Source organism: Corylus avellana, chromosome ca9, assembly GCF_901000735.1.
Source record: "Corylus avellana chromosome ca9, CavTom2PMs-1.0".
Classification (NCBI taxonomy): domain Eukaryota; kingdom Viridiplantae; phylum Streptophyta; class Magnoliopsida; order Fagales; family Betulaceae; genus Corylus; species Corylus avellana.
The window spans coordinates 21,225,975-21,250,821 of record NC_081549.1 but is presented as its reverse complement, the minus strand read 5'-3'; the positions used below and the strand labels follow the sequence as shown (position 1 = coordinate 21,250,821).

General features: G+C 35.7%; 5 protein-coding genes across 7 annotated transcripts; 4 read left to right on the top strand and 1 right to left on the bottom strand.

Moving 5' to 3' along the window:
- Nucleotides 1-268: 268 nt before the first annotated feature.
- On the top strand, nt 269-4,071 carry LOC132191489 (E3 ubiquitin-protein ligase AIRP2). The gene is given in 6 exon segments (XM_059606524.1): nt 269-522; nt 524-540; nt 1,526-1,676; nt 1,838-1,904; nt 2,068-2,302; nt 3,716-4,071. Coding segments are annotated over 6 exon segments (729 nt in total). The 5' UTR covers nt 269-474; the 3' UTR covers nt 3,927-4,071.
- A 458-nt stretch (nt 4,072-4,529) lies between these two features.
- On the bottom strand, nt 4,530-8,127 carry LOC132191488 (high mobility group B protein 1-like). The gene is made up of 8 exons (XM_059606523.1): nt 7,919-8,127; nt 6,860-6,939; nt 6,500-6,628; nt 6,341-6,398; nt 6,183-6,227; nt 5,575-5,655; nt 5,393-5,476; nt 4,530-4,790 (listed from the first exon to the last, which is right to left on the bottom strand). The coding sequence occupies exons 2-8, from the start codon at nt 6,925-6,927 to the stop codon at nt 4,740-4,742; spliced, it is 516 nt and encodes a 171-aa protein (XP_059462506.1). The 5' UTR covers nt 6,928-6,939; nt 7,919-8,127; the 3' UTR covers nt 4,530-4,739.
- A 2,633-nt stretch (nt 8,128-10,760) lies between these two features.
- On the top strand, nt 10,761-11,901 carry LOC132191855 (chlorophyll a-b binding protein CP29.2, chloroplastic). Its single transcript, XM_059606968.1, has 2 exons — nt 10,761-11,320; nt 11,406-11,901. The coding sequence occupies exons 1-2, from the start codon at nt 10,826-10,828 to the stop codon at nt 11,763-11,765; spliced, it is 855 nt and encodes a 284-aa protein (XP_059462951.1). The 5' UTR covers nt 10,761-10,825; the 3' UTR covers nt 11,766-11,901.
- Nucleotides 11,902-13,910: 2,009 nt separating this feature from the next.
- On the top strand, nt 13,911-17,621 carry LOC132191989 (uncharacterized). Its single transcript, XM_059607157.1, has 5 exons — nt 13,911-14,042; nt 14,462-14,637; nt 14,725-14,797; nt 16,123-16,291; nt 17,229-17,621. The coding sequence occupies exons 2-5, from the start codon at nt 14,484-14,486 to the stop codon at nt 17,334-17,336; spliced, it is 504 nt and encodes a 167-aa protein (XP_059463140.1). The 5' UTR covers nt 13,911-14,042; nt 14,462-14,483; the 3' UTR covers nt 17,337-17,621.
- A 1,635-nt stretch (nt 17,622-19,256) lies between these two features.
- LOC132191595 (protein yippee-like) lies at nt 19,257-22,969 on the top strand. 3 transcript variants are annotated; one of them, XM_059606685.1, is made up of 6 exons: nt 19,257-19,376; nt 19,590-19,764; nt 21,273-21,316; nt 21,921-22,029; nt 22,133-22,188; nt 22,702-22,969. In XM_059606685.1, the coding sequence occupies exons 2-6, from the start codon at nt 19,669-19,671 to the stop codon at nt 22,784-22,786; spliced, it is 390 nt and encodes a 129-aa protein (XP_059462668.1). In that variant the 5' UTR covers nt 19,257-19,376; nt 19,590-19,668; the 3' UTR covers nt 22,787-22,969. The 3 variants fall into 3 exon arrangements, with proteins under 3 accessions (XP_059462668.1, XP_059462670.1, XP_059462669.1); XM_059606687.1 differs by having other exon boundaries at nt 19,260-19,376; nt 22,602-22,787; XM_059606686.1 differs by lacking the exon at nt 19,257-19,376 and having other exon boundaries at nt 19,451-19,764.
- The last annotated feature ends 1,878 nt before the right edge of the window (nt 22,970-24,847 follow it).

Here is a 24,847-nt window from a genome sequence, read left to right as displayed (position 1 = left end):
GATAATGAAAATGAATTTCGATGAATGCGGGAGTGGGCAAATTGGTCATTTCGGGAACCCCTGTTCAATCTCCGCCGCCAAATTTCGCGCATTAATAAAGAATTGAGATATGAAGTATATATAGCATATATATATATATATATATATCTATATATATATTACTTTACGTAAGTTGGCTAAGCGCGAAAGCCAAGTCACCTTAATTCCTCTCTCTCTCTCTCTGAAACGTCTCCAAAGTGCAAGAGTTTTGAGACTGGACGCTGGCAGTTAAGCATGGAAGATTATTATCAGGAAAAATGAAAAAGGGGCCACCCGGGTGTTTATAGAAAGTGAGAGAGAAAGCTGTAGAGTTGGGTTTGTTTTGGATTTGTTGGTTTTTAAGCATCTGGAGGTGGGGAGTGAATGGTGGTGGTGGAGTTTGGTAGGGTTATTTGGGTGAGCTTCTGTTGGAGGTGGATGAGTTAAGAGAAAAAAATGCGCAAGTCTTTCAAGGATTCCCTGAAGGCCCTCGAAGCTGATATTCCAGTTTGTAAATACCCTGTAAATTTCTATTTCCTCTCTTTTTTTTTTTTTTTTTTTTTTTCTGTGGTGCTGGTGGGTTTTTATTTTATGAAAACAAAATTTTGGGTTTTGAGGTGATGATGAGAATCAATTTCATTAGTTTAATTCTTTTTTTTCCCTAGTTTGTTTAGCTGTGAAATACGTGCTCACATTTTTTTAGTCAATTATTTTTATTTTTTAATTCACTTCCTCTGTTTTTTGTATTTCTCCATTTTTCTGTTTTTAGCTGCTCAATTCAAACAAAATGGTTTATTTCGGATTATTTTCAGATGTGAAGGAACGATTTTTAGAATTTATAAGTTATGACGGTGGTATGTGCAAATATGCATATGCCCCAATTGGAGAAATTGTGGGACATTCCAACTACTGATAATTGCTCTGTGTATTCAATGGGCTCCAAGCTTTGTTCTCTCTTGAATTTCGAAGATAATTTTTTCTCTACGGTGATTTTGTGTTGTAATTTTGTGGAGTTTGAATGTGAGACCCTGATTTATACACAACCACTGTTGATTTTATTGACACTTGCTTGATTGGGAAAGAACCTGAGGAGTCATCATAACAGAATAGTTTTTTCAGGTTCTGAGACTCTGGATTCTCAGAAAGAACCAGTCAAGCTTGTGTAGTTCCATTTTCAATCTTATGTTAAATCTATCATCCTTTTTGGAGATGGGCCTAGTTCAATTCTCATTGCAGCCAATTTTTGCACCACTCTGAGCCCATTGCTTTTTTTTTCTTCTTTTTGGGGTGGTGGGGTTTTTGTGTTTATTGCTTATTATAAGTCTTCTGCTTTTGATAATTTGTTCTTCATGGAAGAGAAAGAAAAATGAGGAGGTGTTTTTTGTTTTGGGAAGGGGGAGGGGAGGGGGTGTATCTGCAAGGTGCATCCATCGGGACTGAATGTACACTCTGCTGATTATCTTTAGTGACGATGTTTTTAAGGGGTAAAGTACATCTTGTGATACAGGGCTTCTGATTATCCGAGGGAATACGATGGTGCCTGCCTTCAGATGAGATTATCCTACTGTCCAGCTTCTCAGTTTTTTCTCTTTCTTGTTCAGTGGACTGATTGTCACCTTGCTGGTGCCTTGGGATTGCTTAGGGTTCTTATATTCAAGGTTAGTTGCAATTTCTTATCTTTCTTTCAGTCAATTTAACTGGTTTTTGCTTTTAGTCTATTTCTTTGATTGCCATATCGTATATAATGTCTAATCCATAATAGTGTCGAACTTGGTACTTTGATCTTGTCAAGGGTGTGATAGTATTAGGTTTGTTACAGGCTTATCAAGATGGGAAGACCACCATGTATACTCATGAAAGGAAAGCCAGTCTAAAAGAGTTCTACGGTAATTAGGTTCCAAAGGAATTGAATTTCTTTTTCTCTCAAGTTCTTGAAATGCTCTTTTTTCTTTTTTTTTTTTCTGTTAAGTTCAGTGCATATATTTATTCTCCGAATAATTCCAACTGTCTGGCAATCCATTTTGTACCATTTTGGCTTTTTGAGAACAGGTGTGATATTTCCTTCTTTATTGCAACTTCAAAGAGGAATCACTGATGTAGAAGAGAGGAAACAAAGAGAAATTTGTGCCACCAAATACAAGAGAAAGGATGACTCGGAAAAAGGAAAGCTCTCTGAAATTGATTTAGAGAGAGAAGAAGAATGTGGTATTTGCATGGAGATGAACAGCAAGGTCGTGTTGCCCATTTGCAGTCACTCAATGTGTATGAAGTGCTACCGAAATTGGTATGCTAATTGTTATGAATTACTAGCTTTTGTTATAATATATTTCAGCAATCTATCATCTACTGGCTGTTATCCTATGAAAATGATAAGGATCATGTATTTATTTATTAGATAGGAGCAAGTCTGAGCAGACCATTCATTTTCTTAACCTGAAGAAAGGGAAAAAAAAAATGTAAAAGAAACTCATTTGAAGGGCACTGTCAATCGATGTTATCAAATATCTAAGGCCCATGGCCTATTTGTTGTTGCTTACAAACTTTGAGACATTTTGTAGAGAAACCAAACAGATCAATGATCATTATCATAGAGCATTCCCTTGGGTGGACCAACAATTCTTAACAGACTCTCTCACTCACACGCATGCACAAAAGCACAGGCGGAAAACCATGTAATAATTCAAAGCTTGCGAATTCCAGATTCTGTACAGCTAGACCTTTAGCCCTATTGTTTACTAAATGTCCAGTACCAAATTTGCTCTCTCTTTTTGTCAGTTGCAACTTGCCTCCAGAGATTCACCATGTTGTTTGATAGCATCATCAAGGTCTTTATGTTGAATAATCTAGTTCATCCTTAACAGTTTCCTGGACACAATTAGTTCTTGTCTATCAAACTTGTTTATCAGACCCGCCATATTTGTCCAGTTTAATGATTGAACTTGTTTAGAGTGCATTTATGGGATGATCATTGATTCATGCCCTGGAAGGCTAACCCAGAAATTATGCAATCAGCTCGAGGTTTCCTTAAGATCATCAGAACCTAAATAGGCATTTTAGATTAAAACCCTGCTCATTCTGGAAATTTACAGCTAGCCAAAGATGGTTTCACCACACTGTAATCCAGACCTGATCTCTTACACAAACCTCAAAATACTATACAAAAATTAAGTAACATAAGCAAATAATCTACGTGTTTTATTGTTTTCTTTGTTGGAAAGCTAAAATTTGTTATAATGTACAGATACTTTTATTTCTTACAGAAGTGCAGTGGTACTAGACAGATTTTTGGCATTCCAACCAAAGTAGTGAACATTCTAATAGAGTTAGGAGCTTCCAATGGAATCTTTTTATGGCTAGGGCCCAACTTTATGTCTCATCTCTATAATGTCGGCAAGAATATGTAGGAACTATGTTTTCTTTATCAAAATATTGAATGCATTCATTTATGCCCATAGATTCTGCTTCTACTGCATGTGATGATTGCTCCCAAATGAAATAGTGCGATTTGATTTAGGGCCTGTTGTTACTTTGTCCTGAATCATCACTCAGAAAGAGTCTACTCCATTTTTTTTTTTTTTTTTTTTTTTTTGAGGACTTACTTTTATACAGTGAGTGCTGGAGATTTTATTTCTCTTCTTTTTGTGACTATATTAGTTAAGTTGGTCATCATGTTTGCTGTTTCCTGGTTGCTCTCTAGGCGTGCACGATCGCAGTCATGCCCCTTTTGCCGGAATAGTCTCAGCAGAGTCGACTCCGATGACCTTTGGATCTGCATCAGTCGCTGTGAAATTGTTGACTTGTCCTCGATCTCCAAGGAGAACTTGAAGAGACTTTTTATGTACATTGATAAACTGCCTCTCATTGTTCCAGATCCTACATTTATTTCTTATGATCCTCATCACCGTTGACTTAGTTATCTGCAGGGGCTGGGAACATCGTGTACATAATACCTAGTTGATTGTATATAATTCTTCTCTTCCAAGAAGCATTTGAAACTGTAAATCGTTTTCAGCACAACTCAACAGTAAATTATTTGATTTCATTTTTTCTTCATTTGCGTTGTAGTTCATTTTCTGCAGTATGTTTGTAGAAAATGTTCACCTTTTTTTTTTATAAGACAACAAAGAAGAAAAGCCGAGGAGGGACTTTCCACTTTCGAGCCGCAAAGGAGAAGGAGAAGATATGGGAATGCTTCGCTGGACGTAAAACTTAAAGCTTCTATGAACTTTTTTCTCTTGGGAAAATCTTGAAGTCCATGGTAAAATCCGGATAATTGAGAGCTAAAATAACAGTTCAAGAGACGGAGGAGGTTTGTCACTCATATGTATTAATTTACAAATCTGATTGTTACTTGTCATGACCACTGCCCATGTAGCGTTTACATATTATTATCAATGGTTCATTAAGAAAAATATTGGCATCCAACAATTGCTTCCATGTAAATCACAGCTTGCTTCAGATGTTAACTTTTTCCTTGTTAAAGAGAGATTATGTAATCTTTAGCCATCACATGCCAAAAGAACCAAAATTATTATCAACTAAAACAGGAAAGCTCCTGCAGAGCATACAAGTAAGACTAAAAAGGAAAGTGGCAGCAGCACACAAAAGAGTGTGCCCTGTTTCAAGGAGCACCACAAGTGACCTAGCAGTTTAAACACACTCCACAATCCTTTCCCACTAAATTAATCAACCATTACACTCGAGTCACAAAGCATCCAATTTTAGTCCTCGTCCTCGTCATCCTCCTCTTCCTCTTCCTCCCCCTCGTCCTCCTGCAAAGCGATATAGTTGTTGCAAGTACTGGCATCAGAACCACCAAAAGCAACCACCCCATAATCAACATGAACAATACAAGGCAAGGAAAGTTTACAGCTTAACAAGCCAATGATTGCATCAAAACAGAGACCAAGGTTGCCGGGAAAACTCAGTTCAATTAAGTCATTTTAGGTGGCTAGTGGACACACCCAAAGTATCTTCATAAGGTAAAGCACCAAATTTATGTATTTCATACGTTTGCTTGGGTTTTCCCATGAGTTCCCTGACGAGTTAAAGCTACTTTCTCATCATAGTCCCTATTATCTTTCAGGGCCACACTCATTCTGTTCCCCGTGTTAATAGCCCCTGAATATTTAGTTGAGCAATTCGAAACTCAAGATTCATATAAGCAGGCGAATCCAAAAAGGCACTTGAACTTAACCATTTCCGAACAGGAAGCCAGCTTTTCATCTACAACATAGTTACCCTCCTTCGGAAGTTCAGGAGAATTGAGGACAAAGCCCTCAATAAGTACTTGTTTTATATAACCAAGAACGTTATGACAAACATGCCAGGTAATGCATCCAAAAAAAAAAAGAAATTATAGAAGTAGAACTACCTCTGCACTTGCTACGACATCGTCATCATGCACTTCAGATTTTGACCTGTCTGACTCCTCTTCACCATCATCTATTGCACTATCCTATCAACGTAAAGATAATTATGTCAAGCTAGTAAAAAGCCCTAACAAGTACCAAGAGTAAGAAAAACAAAAATAAGTATTAGATGCGAAATATCCACCTGCTTCTTGTTGTAGGCCTTCATAACCTTTTCATACTCGGACTTCTTTTTTGCAGCCTTGGCTTCATATGGAGCTTTTTCCTTTGAAACCAGGCAATAAAGCTCAAGTAAATAACACATATCCAAATAAAATATCACAGAAGTCGTTCACCAAAAGAACCATCTCTGTATCACTAAATGATCTTATCTTGACAGAACTGACATGATAGTGATCACATTATGACATAATGATATACTATCTAATAAGGAAAGAATATCTCTTGTATTTCAACATTCATTCACCAAAAGACCATGCACCGAATGACATTATCTTGACTAAAAGAAGACCGGCTTAACATCCATTCTCAACCTCAAAGGAGCACCCACCTCATCAGGATATTGAGGTGTTAAGATAGCCATGGATTATTTGGCATATGTCAAGTCGACAGTCATTCAGCCAAATCACAAAGACTTCCAGAGAATTTCAGTGTCAGGTAGCAAACCAAACGGTTTCACACAACAATATATTTAGCAGCAGCTTTCAGACGGAAATCAATTTCCATGTCAAAGAACGTAATTTCAAGGCCAAATAACTCCCCAATATCAATATAAAACATAAGAATACTTACAGCACCAGACAAGGATTTCCACTGCTCCCCTCCAGCTTTCCCAACCTTCAATTAAAGCATGCAAAAAACAAATCTGTAGTTTTTTTTTTTTTTGGAGGGGGGGGGAGGAACTGTGTTATCATGCAGAAAGAAAGAAAGCAAATTCATATACAACTTACAGCTGACACAGCTTTAATATCAGGGTGTTCTTTCTTGAAGTCCTTTCTGAACTCCTCACTATTGAATTAACAAAGCATGGATCAGATAGATCTTCAAATTCATATCTTCCAAAACCAAGTAAAACTACTGGAGAAAGCAACAGAGAAAGAGATACAAACAGGAACACAAAGAAAGCACTAGGAGGCCGTTTAGGTTTATTAGGGTCTTTCTTGGCATCTCTCTGCTTCTTGGGCTGATGTTTGCTACTCTTGTCAGCCTTGGCTACCGCCTTTCGCTTCCCAATCTTTCTGAAAAGCCAAATATACACGACACATCACTACAATATTCCTGTAACAACTGTATACACCATTGGGTATGTAACATCAGATATCGATAAAATATATACCCATGCCGGTGGCCATGAAACCAATACCATAAAATAGATCGTGTAAAGGAACAATCTATTTAAAGTTCATCTTAAGCCTAAAACAATAAAATAAAATGCAAGAATTGAACCTAAGCAAAACACAAAAACCAACCTGTCATCCACAGGCTTCAAAGTTTCCCTTGTGTTCCTAGCAGTCCCCTTGCCCTTGGGACCCTTCATCGTTACAATCGCCTGCCCAAATAAACACTCAAATCAAAATGGACCAATTAAACATATAGTTAACTATGACACCATTTTCAGATGATATAAAATCTATGGGGCAACGGCTGAACAACTTTGATTGCGTTCAAAGAAAAGAAGCAAAAGCTTATAGCTCAAGCAGCCAGGCCAGTGTTCCAAGTTCCAACAATACAAGTCAATGCACCACGCAGACACACATATTACCGTCTCAACAGGCAAATTGAACACATAACACATAAACAAACAACACACACGCAAATTAACAAAAATAGCTGCAATGATGAATAGAAAGAAATAAATCAACAAATTTTTTTTTAGACAAAAAAAAAGGAATCACAAGCTCACATGGTTTGAACCACTATAAGCATCAATTAACACTTTTTTAAGAAACCAAACTTATACTCCGTAGTTTATCTTTTCCATGTATATATCACAACAATTTTCAAAATTAATAAAACCGCAAACGTCAATCATCAACCAATTTGATAAGAAGCTGAGCATAACACTGATGGATATTCGCACAAGCAGCGTAAATCACGTTAAAAATACACATACTTGCAGTTGCAGAGAGAGTTCGAACAATAAATACTCCGTCAAAAAAAATTCTAACTATAGACAGAAAAAAAATTCTAGAATTTTTTTTCTATAAGTTTAGATAGAGTCGCAATTATATAAATATTCTACTAAAAAATATGAGTGTGGAGACAGACTTTTTAAAGTTATCCATGCTTTTTCATTTTCAGAGTAAGTTCTTTACGACAAAGCAAACGAATATATAAACAACGAATAAAAGAATAAAACACTCACGCCGTTGATTTGCTTTTTCGTTTTTTTCTCGCTTTTTGAAGAAAAAAGCAACACATAGACTTTTAACATTCTACTGCCTTCTGGTTTTTAAAGTTTTCTCGTCAACCAAACAGAGAATTACGAAGTAAAAAACAACGAAACAGATCTAGGAAAACATCTTCACCTTTAAGGAACGGAACCGAACGGCGACTCTTCCACAAGAATCAGAAACAAACCGAAAACAGAGAATCAAAGCGAGAGAAAATATGGAAAGCCAGGGAGGAAAGGAAAGCGAGAGAAAATTGAATTTTAACAGAGCAACCGGAAGAGCCAGTAAACCTTAAGAGTTTGCCGCCACAGGAGTCAGCAGAGGGAAGCTCCTTTTACCGACTACAGCCGGTTTCCAAGGCTTCGGTGCGGGTTTTATATGTTATTTTATTGTCCTTCTCGGTGCGCTTGATTATTTTAAGAGAATTCGCATTCAAGGGACGTGATATTTGTGCGTAGAAACGGGACAAGGGAGATATTTGTGTCAGCTCTTACTAGCTGACACGTGGCTATTCCTGCGCACTGTTGGTGTTGAACTGTTTGCGGTTCGAAAAATATTTGTCATGCATATATAAATATATAATTGTATTTTGAGGTTTTTTAAAATTATTTATAATATTTATGTTATATTATAATAATTTTTTTAAGATAAAAAAACTGTAGCGTCACACGTGGGATAGTGGGATAATTACGGTGGTATCTCAATCGACGTGAATTAAGAGAATATTAAATAAATAAATAAGGTATCATGCTCTTAACCCTAGTTAATGTGGTTGATGAAACCAAAACTGCAATGATGTTTTTGACATTGTCTTGGTTCTGGTTAATGTCATAATGATGGTGTCCAGCAAGAATTCTTATTCGCAATTATGGTATGCCATTTTTACCTAAACAAGTGGGGAAAAGGGTTATAAGAGAAAAATAAAAATAAAAAGGGGTGGGCATTCCATTAACTTGTCTAAACAAAAATACACTACTCAAAATAAGAATAACAAATAGAAAATGGACGAAAGATTGATACGGTCCTCTCTATCTTGGATTAAAAGCTAAGAAATATGTCACATAAAATGGGTTTTACTTTTAAAGCAAGTTGAGAGTTTAGTGGTAGATCATCTCTATTCTACAGTTTTTGTATCGGACTATGACAGTGCATTTCAGTTTTAGCTTCGTTATGATGGTTGTTTCCGGTTCCATGTGGGGATTCAAATAAATTCACCTTAATTTGTGCCTCTTTTACTTCTGTAACCGCCTTGAGCGGCCCTTTGAGGTGATCGAGCCACTCGTTTGATCTGTTTCTTACCTTTTGTAATTATTTATGCACTGTTTTAATTTATTTTGGGTCTGTTGTTAGGAAACCCACCCCTTTTTTGATTTTAAGATCACCCACTTTTTTTCTTTTCAAATCAAGAGTTGGCATAGATAGGGGCCATTAAAGAGTCTTCACAATATATATAAGAGAGATTCAGCGAAACACATGGAGATTATAACCCATAAAACAAAAGCACAACACCATAAAAGCAAAACAAACAACATATATAGACAACAAAAAACTAAATATCATGGAAAAGATATCATGGTGAGGCCTTAAATATCATGGTGGTGGTGTGTTGGAGGAGGAGGTTGATAGTGGAAGACAGATTTGGGTTGAAAAAAAAACTAAATTTATTCTCAATGGCTAGCGCATGAGAGACCCGGCACGGTGGTTAATAGCGGAGATTGGAGGTGGAAGAGGAAATTAGCTAAACTTGTGGTGGTGGAGGAACTGACATTGTTAATTTGATAGAGAAAAATTGAGAAAAACATAGAAGAAAGACATGAGATGGAAACGTACGGCGGATGAGAGTCCACTCCCTCCTCCCCGCAACATGCCATAGGTGGTGGCCGGAAGCTTCTCTCACTAAAAAGTAGAGAGAGAAACATATATCATCATGGTATGCCTTTAAAATTACACCATTAGGGAACTAAACAGCATTGATTATTTAGTTTGTTAATGTGTTTCGAGGATATTTTTTGTTTTGATGAGTTTTAAAAAGTGTTCTTAGTCTTCTAGTGAATACCATTTTTGTATTTCTATAAGTGCTTTATATTTTGATTGATTGTTAATATTTTTCATTTTGAGAATAAAAAGAAAAAAGCAAATATTTTAACAAAAACGTGCAAACAAATGGACAAGTTACATTTTTATAACAAGGACTAATATAAGGTTTGGTTTAGATTGTCGTAAAATAATTGTGAGATAAAAATGTAGTATATAGTATTACTATTTATGTTGGTCGATCTCTTACAAGTTACAACTATCTCAAAATGTTGTTGTGTCGGTCCCAATCAATTCTTATATATTTTTTTTCTTAACAATAACTATTCAAATGTTGGTTAAGATTATCATATCAAATATCATTGTGGAATAAAAATATAATATCTAGTATTGATCACTTTTAATAGAGACATTTTGAATAAATATTAGTTTAATAAATTGTGACGATGCATTTTAAATACGTATCACTATAATAAATTGGATTGAAAAAAACTTCACCATTTCAACTTAAAGAAAACTTAATTTAGTCTTCAAGTCGGAGGCCAATCAGCTGAAGACCACGTCTGATGAATCGAAAGTACCTAGTTCGAATTTCTCTTTCTTTTTTCTTCTTCTTATAACGACATTTAAAAATAAATAAATAAATAAAACTTAGTTTATTCCTCCTGTTTCGTGGTCCAAATTTAGGGAGAACGGATTTTCTCCTCTATAGCAACCTCAACCACACAGAACGCAGAAAACGTCCAATTTCGTGGACCGGAGAGAGAATAGCCAGTTTCCGGACCCTACTGGCCAATCTAGCTCACTACCAGATAAGGCAAAGATAAGGCGGAGACCCTCACGCCCGTCAGATGGATACGCTCCTTCATCCAACGGCCACAAAGTCTCACCGTGGATTATCCACCAAAACTTGATAAAAATACTCAGTCACCTCCCTCCACTAAATATAATTTCAGTCTTTCACACCCTGCACTCCACTTCACACCCGGCGAACGTTAGCCCAACGCCATGGCCGCCACCACTGCCGCTGCAGCTACATCATCCTTCATGGGGACGCGTCTCTCCGACGTGTACTCCAACTCGGGCAGGATCCAAGCCCGATTCGGATTCGGAGGCAAGAAAGCACCCAGGAAAGCCACAAAGCCCAGCAACGACCGCCCGCTTTGGTACCCTGGAGCCAAGGCCCCAGAATATCTGGACGGGAGCTTGGTGGGGGACTACGGGTTCGACCCATTCGGGCTGGGGAAGCCCGCGGAGTACCTGCAGTTCGACCTGGACTCGTTGGACCAGAACCTGGCCAAGAACTTGGCCGGCGATGTGATCGGGACCCGGTTCGAGGAGGCCGACGTGAAGTCGACCCCGTTCCAGCCGTACAGCGAGGTTTTCGGGTTGCAGAGGTTCCGAGAGTGCGAGCTCATTCATGGGAGGTGGGCCATGTTGGCTACTCTAGGCGCGCTCACCGTTGAGTGGCTCACCGGAGTTACCTGGCAAGACGCTGGAAAGGTACGCAACACCCAATCATGGTAATGCGGTTCTCCATCTCTTCGAAAATTTCCATTTGTAAAGCTGTAAATTGTTGCTATTTCAGGTGGAGCTGGTTGAAGGTTCATCTTACCTTGGCCAACCGCTTCCATTCTCCATCACCACATTGATCTGGATTGAGGTTCTGGTGATTGGGTACATCGAGTTCCAGAGGAATGCAGAGCTCGACCCGGAGAAGAGGCTCTACCCCGGTGGGCCGTACTTTGACCCTCTCGGCTTGGCGGCTGACCCGGAGAAGAAGGCCACCCTCCAATTGGCAGAAATCAAGCACGCCCGCCTCGCCATGGTTGGGTTCCTTGGGTTTGCTGTCCAAGCTGCTGTCACCGGAAAAGGCCCCCTCAACAACTGGGCTACCCATTTGAGTGACCCGCTCCACACCACTATTATTGACGCTTTTTCCTCTTAAGCAACCTACCCCTTGTTACATCCTATGTCGCTTGGTCTATAAGTATTTTACTTGGCTGAATTATGATTTGTACTCTTTATCTTGTAAAAATATGAGATGACATTTGATAGGCTAAGCAGAATGTTTTAGTGACTTATTTTTCAAGATGTGTGACCGTAAAACATAGATTTGAACCCAAAAAACACTTCCTCCCTCGGATCATAATCCCCAATTGTGGAATCTTGCAATCTGACAAGTAATTGTAAAAAGCTCTCGATAGGGTTTACATATCCGAACCGGAGACCCCTCCTGCCCAAACATTGTTCGAATTGATAAGCCCTTATACCGATGATTGGGTAATATGAATGAATACCTGCCAAAACTTCGATCGAAAGCCTCTCACAATTGATAAAGGCGGATGCAAAGATTGTTAGGAATTTTGATCTTCCTCCTTCACTCTCCTTGGTAATGGTAAATAACTTGTTGGGCAAACTAATGTTGTGTGTAAGCATGTGAGCTTCTTGGTGGAGATCGTTTATGAATACCGAATTGCTCATGACTACTCTCAAATGCTCGCTGATTGACAATAGAAATTATTATTTGATAAAATAATAAATTAAAGTACACGTAATATTTAGTGTTAATCTTTACTGCTACCTCAATGAGTAGATATTTGAGATTATATGTAGCATTTATCTTCAAAGAGTGTTCTAAAATAAAAATGAAAAGGAAAAAGATATGTTCCTTAATTTGTTTTGCCCGACAAATTATCAAGTTTTAGGGGCATGCATTAAGACAATGCAATTCGGAAGGCTACGATCGGTACACGTCATGTTTGGTATACATAATTGTCATTTTTTTAGGAATATGAATGAGAATTATTGAGAATATAAGATTGTAGAATAGAATGATCATTCATATTCATTTGTTTCATGACAACACATATACTCTTACAAGAATTGAACCAAAAATTATAAAATATTCAATTTCTTTTTTCTTTTATTTTTTATCAAAAAAATAAGTCAAAAAATTTGATTCGTAGTCAACTACCCCCACCTTAACGGTCATATAACATCGAGGGTGGATAAGACCAATCCCGGTGTTCTGTGAGGGTGGCCAAGGGTAATCGACCACCCATAGAATTCAATCATATATATATATATATATATATATAAAGAATAAGTAAATTTTTTGGGAAACACGATTTATTCCCACAATAATAGCTATTATATTGCATGGTCTATTCCTCATACTAAACGTGCCCCTTAAGGTTAGCTTCTGATTAAGAATCAATATATAATTCCTAGAATGCTTAGACAAGGGATGAGATCATAGGTGGAATTAACATTTTAGGTGTTGGGGAGTAAAACTGAAAAGAATATTTTTTTAGAAAATTCTTCCAATATAATATTTTATTTTATTTTTCAATTGAGTTCAAAGAAAAACTGTCTTACTAGAATAACATACAACTGAAATCTAGGATACAAATTTGTGTAGCTAAAATGGGTGTAAGAGCAAGAGTATAAGAGAAGATTTTTAAATTACTATAACATTGTGAGCATCCTAAAAACATTTAAATGCTTATATTACAAATGACTAATCAAAAGCTTAAAACATGTCAACTACAATTGCTCTTTCGGAGAAGCACCGTAACTCAAATGCAAAATATATTTACTTTAGATAATTTAATAAACATGTTTTGAAATTTCTAATTAGTCATTTTACATACAACTTTAAAATACATAAGCCATTGTGAATACTCAAAGCGTAGCTATAAAATAATGGAGAAATTATTTTTTTCCACATATTTTTATAATTAGATACAATGATGGATAGGAATTGGGCCTAATCATCTTTTTTTTTAATATTTAAAAGGAATATTTGTGAGATTAAGATTCCTAGCTATGATCTCTTCTTTTATGTTAAAGATTATGAGTAAGTGGAAGTATTTGCTTTTATCTTTTCCAATATAATTAAATATTTTCAATATTGAACTCATTCCTGTAACTTTCAATAAATTTTCCTAATTTTAAAGTGAAAAATAAATCTACATTCCGGGAACCGTTAGATGAACAGACCTGACTCATTTCGGTGCTGATGTGGCGACATCACAGGGGTAATATATAAAAGTTGTTGAAAGGTTATGTTACTGTAGATTGGCTCACTGCGATTACACTGCCATTTTACCCCTTCAGCACGCGCGAGGAGAAAGAATAGGGTTTTGGTATTCCATAAATCTCAAACTGTAAAACCCCAGTATTTCTCTCCCGTCTGTATATGAACAGCAATCTCTTCAAGGTAAAGCTCATCGCAATTTCCTTTGAGTTTTTTTTTTTTTTTTGTTTTTTTCATTTTCCTTTTGCAGTTGATTTCAGTCAGTGCGGTGGATCTAGTGCTCTGTTCTCATTGCTATTTGTCATTGATTCTGAGTTCTTTCTAACTCGAGCGCTTGCGAGAAATGCTTGGCTATCTTTTTCTTTTGTTTCTTTTCGGGCTTATGTGTGTGTTAGTTTTCTGGAACACCGCTACTTTATTATAGACACAACCATGGACTTGTGTTATGCTTTTGCTTACTATAATCTGAAGCGACACTTTTTTTTAAGACTTTGAATTGTTGTGCCATAAGCAATCTTAGATAATTTGCACAAATTTGAACTGCTTATATACATATATGTATATAGTTGAAGTGCTGAACAAAAAGATGGTGATTGGTACAGATGGTTACGTTTTGAACCTGATATGGGAACTCGAAATGTCTTGTGGAATTTGGCAAACAAGTATTTCACCTTTGGGCTCATAGGCCTTACTGTTTCTGATCGATATGCAAGTATTGTTCCGGTGCGGGGGGCTTCTATGTCTCCCACATTTAATCCTCAAGCCAGCAATTTTACGGGTAATGTGCCGTGTCACCAGGGTGGTTTATTTATTATTATTATTATTATTTTTATGGGGTCTGATCACGGGTTTTCTTTGGCTGCAGATGACTATGTTTTGGTGGAGAAGTTTTGCCTTGAAAAGTACAAGTTTTCACACGGCGATGTGGTAGTTTTCCGGTACTTTGTTTTGCCTTCGGTGTTGCTTAAACAGCTCTTTTGCTCTATTAGCTCAAACTACAAACGAAGCCTCTGCATAGTGCTATAAAGTAATACAGTTTAGAATGGAACTTGATATAATACAGTCTAGAATGAGTTTCAATATCATAGTGCTAGAAAATTTTCTATTGCGCAAAGAAAGTTGTGATAACCTAAGTTTTGTGTTAAATTTGAAAAATGCTGCCCGTGGCTCTTATTTTTTTGGCCCTCCAGGTGACAGCATTCTGGATTAATGCTTGATTACAAAAAGGATGGGGGGAGGGGTACATAAGTGCAAATGTCAAGAGAAGAGTATTCTGGTAGAATTGGTACAGCAATATGATGCCTTTGGGGCGAAAAAAAAGGCTGTGTTCTTTGAACTGGCTTGTTAAGATCTTTTGGGCATGAGGATAAACTGCTTAGCCCGTCAGGGGTAAAAGCTCCTGAATTACCTGATAACTGGTTCTGGCGGGTGGGGTCAGTTACCCGTAGGAGTTTGATTAACGGTGAAGATTGTTGTACAGTATGCGTTTGCGACGTGTAATTAATATGAGTAAAATTCTCCTACGTTATCAAAAAAAAAAAAAAAAAAAGATCTTTTGGATTGATTTCATTTTTCTTCCCCTACAAATAGCTGTTTGTTCAATTTAGGTGTTCATGTTGTGGCTGAAAATCGAGTGAAATGAATAACGAATCTAGAGAGATGATAAGTTGGTGAATAGGGAAATGTGGGATTTCTGGTTACTGTTGGCTGTTAAGTTTTGGGTAAAGTAGGGTGAGGGCAAGTAGATTGAGTAGATTGGGAATAACTCGTGGTAATTCAGTAGATTGAGCTAATTGATTATTTGAAATAATGGGTAAAATGCTTTTGAGTCCCTACTATCCTATTTTCATGAGCTTGTCTGAGTTGATATTGGGTTTGCTTGTGTTTGACTAGCTAAAGAAATGAGCATTAACTCAAAGTTTGAGACTTTAACTTGATTTGTTGATGACAAACAGCCTATATTGTCCAGGAGAGATGAGTTGCACTGGACTATTTTTGTCTGCAGCCTAGGTAGTTTTTAACCCAGTCTGAGTTGCATCCCATCATTGACTTAAACCTTGGGCTCTGACCAATATTAGGAGCAACATCATCAGTGCTTTAATGTTTACACGTGGTTTTTTTGTCCATCAGGCTTATATTGATAATATGTAACTAAGTATACAAAAGGTCTGGTGATTCTTTTATTATTGCTTTTTAAGTATTGTTTTGATGCCAACATTTTAGTGCTGCATTATGATATTAGTGTAGTTTCAATCCTCTGCAGTTCCCCAAGTAATCACAAGGAGAAATACGTAAAGAGAATAATTGGCTTACCAGGTGACTGGATTGGAACTACTCATAATTCCTATGATGTGTTGAAGATTCCAGAAGGACATTGTTGGTTAGAGGGTGATAATTCAGCTTCTAGCAAGGATTCCAGATCTCTTGGCCCAGTAAGTTGCTCTTTCCGCTGTTTTTGCAGTTTGCTTGAATAAGATAGTGTATAAAAGTTTAATATGGAAGAAGGCCACCCACCCAAAAAAAAAGGGTCCTTTGATAATATAATTCTTCACATGGCCATAATTGTATTGGTCCAGTGGCAGAAGATGCAGAATGTTTATGCATTAACGGGGAAATTTTATTTGTTTGTGTACCTTGTTGGGAAATTACTCATGTTGGAGACTTCATATATGAAAAGAGGAACTCCAAGATGATTGTGATAAACAAAATCCATTTTTACCAAACTCCATTCATATTGAGTCAGAATCTGTGAATTAGTAACCATAATTACTCTATGCAACACCAGGAATAAAATTTTTATTTCTATATAATATGCTTTTTGACCAAGCTTCTGCGAGAAAGGGAAATAAGTTGTGTTTGTTGTATCTGTTCATAGCATATAGGAGCTGCAGTTCATTTAAATTGAGAATATATATATTCCAATAATCTTTGGTGTTGTGACGCTACGAACGATTTAGAGTTTTTATTTTGTCTTTGGAATGGAATTGGTGTTTTGTTTCAGACTCAGATAATATGTTCCTTGAGGGACTTCCCATAATATTGCCCTGAGCAAGGATGAAATTGAAATTGTATTGTGTAGCTTCAACCAATTGTCATGTCGAACAACTTCAAAGAGCTTTAGATTTCTAGGCCAACAGATTGTAATGTTGAACAACTTCAGAGAGCAGTAGATTTCTAGGACTATTGTTTGCGTAATGTTGAAACAGATTATTGTTGTCATTATTTAGAAATTTGTTTAGAATTTTGATGTGCATATATTTGAAGTAAACTTAAATTGTGTCTTTTCCCTTTCTGAAAGTTGCATTTGAACGTCTTTACCCCTTCACCTTGGTAACATTTAGCCTAACTTGCACATGCTCTTATTGACAGATTCCTTTGGGTTTGGTTCAAGGAAGGGTGACCCACATCGTGTGGCCTCCTCAGAGAATAGGTGCAGTCGAGAGAAGTTATCCTCAGGAAAGAGTTTCTTCTCCTTGATATTATTTCGACTCTGGATCTCATTTTGCGAGGGAAAACCATTTTTTTCCCTGATTCATGTCCTTTTGGGCATTTGCAGAGGAAACATTTTTTGATTGGATTTCCATCTTGTCATTGATTCTTGATATGTGCCCCTTGCATGTTTAGGCTCTTTTAGTGAGATCTATGCTGATTTTGCCTTCATTTTGGGAATAGGATCTTCCCCATTTCTTAGTCAATTTTCAATTTCGCAAACTAAAGATATATATGAATGGAATCATTTAATGGTCAAGATTATATTTTACAGACCTAATTGTGTATATTATTATGTTGTTTGAAATTTTTTGGTCATGTGGTTCAGTGTATTCATTCTTAAAAATTCTGGAATACAAGCACATGATTAGATATATTCATTCTTAAAAATTCTGGAATACAAGCACATGATTAGAGATATATCTAATCATGTGGGGCCTAAGATGATCAACGTTTTAGTTTAGGTCCACTTTTGTTTTCATTTGTTTTGATAGCCCAACCAATTGTGGCGAAATTGAGGAGGATTTGTATTGTAGAATAAATGAAATGAATAGGTACACCTTCTACTACCAAATCAGTTCACCATTACTTATCCCGAGTTATATCTCTCTCTCAAATGATGGCCATTTTGTGGAAGGTTCTAAAGTAATTGTCATATAGGCAAAGGTTTTTCTCCAAATTAAATGGGAAGATATTTTTTTCAACCCATTTGTTAAATTGACAAATGTCTTTAAAGTACTTGACTTTTACATTATATTTTTTTAAATGATATCCACCAACACAACGAATTGGCAAATGTCTTTAAAGTACTTGACTTTTACATTACATTTTTTTTAAATGATATCCACCCACACAACGAACGATAGACACGTGGTACTACTGAAAACCACATTAGATGGGAAGGTAATTAATCCTAGTAATTATTATCTTTGGCAAATCTTTCCTTTGCACGCCTCTTTATATGAATCACATGCTAAAAGTTTTCAGTCGGCTATGACTATCAAGTTTGGAAATACATTAGGCGTGCCGGCATTAAACAACTCTTTGGCAACTTATTACTCGCATGCACTATGCCCAATTAAAAGAAATTGGCAATGCATTGCCCAAGAGATGGGATTAAATAATCATTCATAATAATAATAATAAAAAATAAATAAACAACTACAATTGAAGCATTTTAAAGAAAGATGAGACCTTTCGGTACCATGAATAGCAATATGCATATTTTGGAGAACACCAAAACTATTGAAAGAAAGGGTTACAAAACTAAATGTTAAGAAATCCCTAATATCCATGGGAAAATGCTAGTCGTAAGTACAATTTACATACGACAAATACGACTAATTTACACATTGACGTGGCTTTGTCAAGTTTACTTCAAAAAAAAATTACCCTCCTACTTGAGGTGGTCGCACCATTCCCAGAGCTTTCGATGTGGAACCGAAATTATGATTCTCTTCTGTTTGAATTATATAGCATCTAATTAATTATATTTAAGGGTATTTTTGTCCCTCAAAAAGTGAAAGGACAAAAATACTCATAAAATATAACTAATTAATTACTCTTTCGGAGATGATTCAGGAGATAATGCACCCTTAAGGAAAGGGGTATAATCCACGCTTCTAGGTCGGCCTTCAAAAAAATATATTTTATAGGATATTTAGGAGGTGTTTGTGTGGTATTTATTATAAAACTGATTTTTCAGACAAGATATAGTTAGTAAAATATTTATAATTATTTTGAATTTAAATAACTCTGTTACAATGAGTGATATGGTAAATATAAACAAATTGATTATAAATTAATTATTAAAATATTAAATATTTTATCCGGATTATCTTTTAAAATATTAAAAATCTAAACAACAAATATCTAACGATCGTCACTCGTCAGGTTTCTTCAAATTGAGGAACTCGAGTTTCACTCAAATTAATACTACATCTACAGTGTATATATATATAGGGGCACAGAACCTTGGCTCAATGGTATACGATTCGATTGCTCTCGTGGCTCTCTCTGTAACTGCTGGTAAAGATGAAAAAATATTACCCAATCTACCTTTTTCTATTTGTAGCACATTCTCTGCGTCAAATACAAGTCTGCATTGTGATATCCCATATGATTGATTTTCGTTTTTTGTTGTCTTTGATTGATTTTCATGAACTTTGTTCGATTTTAGTTTATGGGTTTTGTTGGTTTAACTCGTTTGTCTAACATGGAGATCGGTTTTTGGTGGTTCAGAAGGGAAACAGAGACAGAAAGTTTGATTGCGTGTGTATGTGTGAGGGGTGAGAAACAAGGGGATTGGTAGTGGGGACAGATGGGAAGGCTGTTTGTGATCACTCTTGAAGGAAGCTTCTATAGCTGCAAGCACTGCAGAACACACCTTGCCCTTTCTGATGATACTCTGTCTAAGGTTTTTTTTTCCCCGTTTACCCACAATGACTCAAACCCATTGTTGATCCTTTTGCTCTACACTTGATATTCGTGACGTAATGCTGAATTATGCAGTGTTGTGCTTTGTTAATGTGTGACTTTCTCAGTAGGGAATTAGATATAAGGTTCAAGGAAGACCCTAAATCTGTTAAAAACAATAAAAAAGGATTATTATGTTTTTTTTTTAAAAAAAAAAAAAAATTTATTTCAAAGTATCGCAAGATGAAAAAGAAACTTGGTTTATTAATTTGGAGATATTATGATTCTTTTTTTTTTTTTTGTCTCTAATTTGATTTATGCTTCCTGGTATGATATTGTGTTTTCATGTGTGAGGAATTGCAAGAAATCCAGTTACTTTATTGTTCTTTCCATACTTTCTTATGTTGGTTCTCTTTAGCTTTCACACCCAGCTAGAGACTTTAACAAAAAATTTGGCGAGATCATACACCCATCAAATGTGAAAAAGAAAAAAATATTATTCTATCATTCTCGTTCTTCTTACTAAAGAAATTTAAAAAAAAAATCTTTGAATTTTTTTTTTTTAATGGAATAATAAAAGTGTATAGCTAAAATAAAGAGTGACATGTAGGTGTTTTGAAAAAAATGGAAGCTAAAATAGGAAGAAAAAAGAAAGATGTGATTTTTTAGCTAAATTTGAGAGGAAATTTGTTGAACGGAATGTGAATGCTGTTACCTCATAAATGATTTATATTTTATACCATGACACATTTCACTAGGACATTGTGTATATCTGGTATATCTGCATGTATACTTGGTCATACTATTAGAATCTTGATAGATAAAACCAATGTGATTATTGGCATGCTTTGACTATGGAAATGCAGAAACTGTGGAGTGGACTGATTTTTATTTCATATTTTGAGATTGTTATTTTCCGGAAGAATTAGGTCACCCAATTCTCCCAGACTTTTTCCTTGTTTAACTTCTTGACCAAGTTTACTTCCAGACATGTAAAAATGATATTAGTTCATTAAATGTTCAAGATTTTTGGTTTAAAAAAAAATCCAGTTTTTATATGCATTGTGGCTGGCATCACCAGATTTAACTTTATTTAATCATGTTTTTTTTCTTTTGTAAGCTTTTTCATTGGATTGTTTTCAGATTGTAAAGCTTTTACTTATATTGTTTTATTTTATTTTACTTTAACTAGTTTAGGTAGGCGTGTGAGTCTTTTTCTTATTAAAGGCTATATTATTGTCTTCTGATTATGTCAACCATCAGAGACCTGGGGATTTTATGCCCAAACTTGTTTTTATGGCTTAAATAGCTGGTCTAAATTTTTTTCTGGTAAGTAAATAATGAGTCTAAATAAAATAATGAAAATATGAAGATGGTCGTGGGCAGAGACTATGGTTAGTATGTTGTCTTTCTTGGGTGTATATTCCCTTTTCATTGTTATGTTTCAGTGTCCAATCATGTCTGAAATATAGCAAAATGCTCTAACCCTTTTGTTTTCCTATGTCCCAGTCTTTCCACTGCAGGCATGGAAAGGCTTATCTCTTCGACAAAATGTAAGTGTTCTTGATTTTGACATCTGTTACTAGTTAGTATTCAGAACATAATTGTTGGCAGTAGAATCTCTTTTTCTGCACCTACAATTGTACTATTATTGGTTATAATTGTGTGAATATTGGAATAATATCAACCAAAGTAATGTATGCTTGCGTGATTCTTAAAAAGTAAATGGGCTTATCAGTTTGAATAATTTCTCAATGTTCTATAGTTTCTACAGAAGATCTGGTTATATTAGTGTGAGAGGATAGATAATTATATATTCTAAAATGTTGTTTGTCAGTAATCAATGCTCTTAAGTGATATGGGAAAAAGGAATGCTGAAAAACCAGCAAGCTATGAAGTAGCCATAAGGATTTCATTCCTACCAATGGGTTGAAAATCTTTGCCTGTGGGAGGAAGAAATAATGCTTTGTAACAGTGTTCTACTTTTGCCATTGTCTTCCCTTTATATTCCATGGTTGATCTGGCCAGTTCCTCTATGGTTGACAAGCTGTCTGGTCGATGGCCAATCCCATCACTTGTATCCTATGCAGGCTCATGCATTTGGCAATTTTACATATAAATGCTTCAAGTAACATTTTGCTTTCCATTGCACGACAGCGTGAATGTCACAGTTGGAGAAAAAGAGGAGCGCACGATGATTACTGGGTTGCACACTGTTGTTGACATTTTTTGTGTTGGATGTGGCTCACTTGTGGGATGGAAATACGTAAAAGATCTTATGTTTAAAATTTTATTGCTTATAAATTTTTTTTCTCTTGTCAACGTAGTTCATTGAAGGATTGTCTTTAAATTTTGCCACTCATTTTCAGGAGGCTGCACATGAGAAAAGCCAGAAGTACAAGGAGGGGAAATTCATCCTTGAGAGGTAACTGATTAGCAGTAGTTACATGCTTTGTTTGTTAATACTTTTTAGAGGGTGTTTTTTATTTGAAAATGATATAAAAGTAAAAGTAGTTTTGAGTGTTTTGACCATTTGAGTTGTTTGTAATGTTTTGATTTTGAAAAGAGAAAATTGAAGGGAGAATGAAAAATTTTTATCAAACAATTTCGGTTTATAACTTTCTGAGTGACCCGTGTTTTATGAGTAATGCTATATATCACATTTTTATCAAACAACTATCTCGCAATGCTAATGTAGCCGTCCAAACCAACACTTGAAATTTTATTTTTTTTAACGACTGATCCAAGAGTTGGTTGGGACTGTCATGTCAGTATTGCGAGATAGTTATAAGATAAAAATTGAATTTCTAGCATTACTCGGATTTTATTGTTGAGCAGGTTTATGGTGTTGGGTCCTGAAGGAAGAAACTACTTGTCAAGTCAGGAAGATCAAATTCTTGGAGTTATATAGAGTGACCCGAGTTTTATTGTTGAGCAGGTTTAAGGTGTTGGGTCCTGACGGAAGCTACTACGTGTCTAGTCAGGAAGCTCAAGTTGTTGGAAGCGATGCTGATGATGCCTGAATCATTACATTAGCCTTTCAAATATGAATCTGTTTTGATTGTACATTCTCTGCACACCCCCATTTTCATGTTTTATTCTTCCTTCTGAGTTCTGAATTGGTATTTGCCTTCGTCTTCATAGACCAGTTTTGCAGATAGCATTAGAACGATGCCGTTTCCCTAATTTTAATTTTAGTTTGTATTGACTTTTTTTTCATTTTTCATTTTTAATTTATTTATAGCTTGCATATAATGCAGGATGATGATTGCTGGGTTCTGTCCAATTTTCTGTGCACAAATGTTTTCTATTGATTCACACTGGGCCAGGATTGGCCGAGGAAGCCCAAGCCCGGCTCATAAAAACGGGTTTTATCGTAGATTTAGTTTCAGTTAGAATTAAATTTGTTGGGATTTGAACACCTTGAAGCCTGATTGGCCCAAGAAAAGGGAAAAGATGGTGTATGTCGTCTTGTATGGCCTGTTCGTTTTCTTCATGCTTTGGTCCAAAAGTGTTTATTTCGGCAATGAGACTTGGGTTCGACTAGGAATCCCCCAAAACCAATAACGTCCAAATGTGACTCTATCTTCTTTTAATGTGACGAAGACGGACTTGAGAGAATTTTTGTCTTATTAAAAAGTGAAAAGACAAAAATATTTTTAAAATATAATTAACTTGATACTCTAGAGAAGATCATGTTCCCTTTAGTTTAGGGATGACCATTTTTAAATCTTACAATTAGCAAGTTAGTATTGATGAGTTTAACGTGTTTAATTAAATAAGTCGAATTAGAATTGATTTATATGGTCTTATACCAATAAGTCAATCCTAATACGACCCCAACATGTGATATAATTATGGGCGGATAAATCTTTACACAACTCACTAACTCAACACAAACCCAACAGAAAATTAGTAGATTAGGATTATGGAGTCTAATTTGTTTAATTAAATGGATTAGGTTAAGGTTAACCTATATAATCTTATATAAATGCTTACTCAAATACAAACACGAATTACCGCCCTAACTCTAACCTAAAATCTTGTAGTGACAAAAATTTCTTTAAAATTAGGTTAGAAGATTTTACTTTTTAATTCAATACATTAAATTGACATTTGTTTTTAGAGCACGTGACTAAGAAAAATGTCAATTTATATTTAAAAAAATACGGGTAAAAATCACATATTCAAAATATAACTTCCTAATTTAAGAAAAACTCTGTGCCAATCTTATATATCTAAAATAACTATCAAAATAGTCCTTAAAAAATGAAAAATCCACAACCTTTTACATGTCCTTTAAAAAGACAAGGGGAGGGCCAAGGGTGTGGGTTTCAAACAGTGAACGTGGCACATGGCCTACGCCTCGGGTCCCCATTTCAAGTTTGAAAGTAGACATTAATGTGCAACATCGAGTGCTTCAAGTGAGAGCAACAATCACATTTAGAGAGGTAAAAAAAGACAATGTATATAGTAAGGAACAAATTACATTAATTGAGTTCATATAATGCATAGCATCTAATTCCTTAAAGATTGTAATATATTGTAAGGAGAGCTTCTCACCTCGAGTTAGATTCCGTTTCCAATTTGTGGCTTAGATTTTATCGCGTCAACTAAATTAAATTTGAGGTTTTAAAATAGTACAGTACAATTACCATGTTGAAATTCTTTAACCAAAAACCAACACCATGTTTCTACTCTTCCACGCTCACTCCTGACCATCATAATTGTTGTTACCACCGTCAACCATTATAAACTTTATCGCTCATTTACCTTTCTTTTTCTCTTGGTATGTCACTGTATGAATTTGTGTTGTTTATATTTTATTATGGGGACACATATTTCAATTTTAATGAGTCGAATTTTAGCTGAAACTAGACCCAAATTAAACCTAATTATCAGATCTTAATATATCTAAAATCATGTTAAAACACTTATGGTAAACTCATGATTAATGCTATTTTTATACTAATTTTATATTGACTCTGTCATTACTCTATACTTGTGTATTGTGAGTTGTCACTGACTCGTTAATGCGACGTCGTATGGTAGCTGTCGTTAGTTGGACCATGTGTTATTACATA

Coding starts and splice junctions, on each gene's coding strand:
- LOC132191855 (XM_059606968.1), top strand. CDS start 10,826: ATGGCCGCCACCACTGCCGCTGCAGCTACATCATCCTTCATGGGGACG. Junction 11,321..11,405: donor CCTGGCAAGACGCTGGAAAG/GTACGCAACACC, acceptor TTGCTATTTCAG/GTGGAGCTGGTTGAAGGTTC.
- LOC132191989 (XM_059607157.1), top strand. CDS start 14,484: ATGGGAACTCGAAATGTCTTGTGGAATTTGGCAAACAAGTATTTCACC. Junction 14,638..14,724: donor TCAAGCCAGCAATTTTACGG/GTAATGTGCCGT, acceptor CTTTGGCTGCAG/ATGACTATGTTTTGGTGGAG. Junction 14,798..16,122: donor GGCGATGTGGTAGTTTTCCG/GTACTTTGTTTT, acceptor AATCCTCTGCAG/TTCCCCAAGTAATCACAAGG.
- LOC132191488 (XM_059606523.1), bottom strand. CDS start 6,927: ATGAAGGGTCCCAAGGGCAAGGGGACTGCTAGGAACACAAGGGAAACT. Junction 6,399..6,499: donor AGTGCTTTCTTTGTGTTCCT/GTTTGTATCTCT, acceptor TTAATTCAATAG/TGAGGAGTTCAGAAAGGACT. Junction 5,477..5,574: donor AGGCCTACAACAAGAAGCAG/GTGGATATTTCG, acceptor TTACGTTGATAG/GATAGTGCAATAGATGATGG.
- LOC132191595 (XM_059606685.1), top strand. CDS start 19,669: ATGGGAAGGCTGTTTGTGATCACTCTTGAAGGAAGCTTCTATAGCTGC. Junction 19,765..21,272: donor CTGATGATACTCTGTCTAAG/GTTTTTTTTTCC, acceptor CCTATGTCCCAG/TCTTTCCACTGCAGGCATGG. Junction 22,030..22,132: donor CACTTGTGGGATGGAAATAC/GTAAAAGATCTT, acceptor ACTCATTTTCAG/GAGGCTGCACATGAGAAAAG.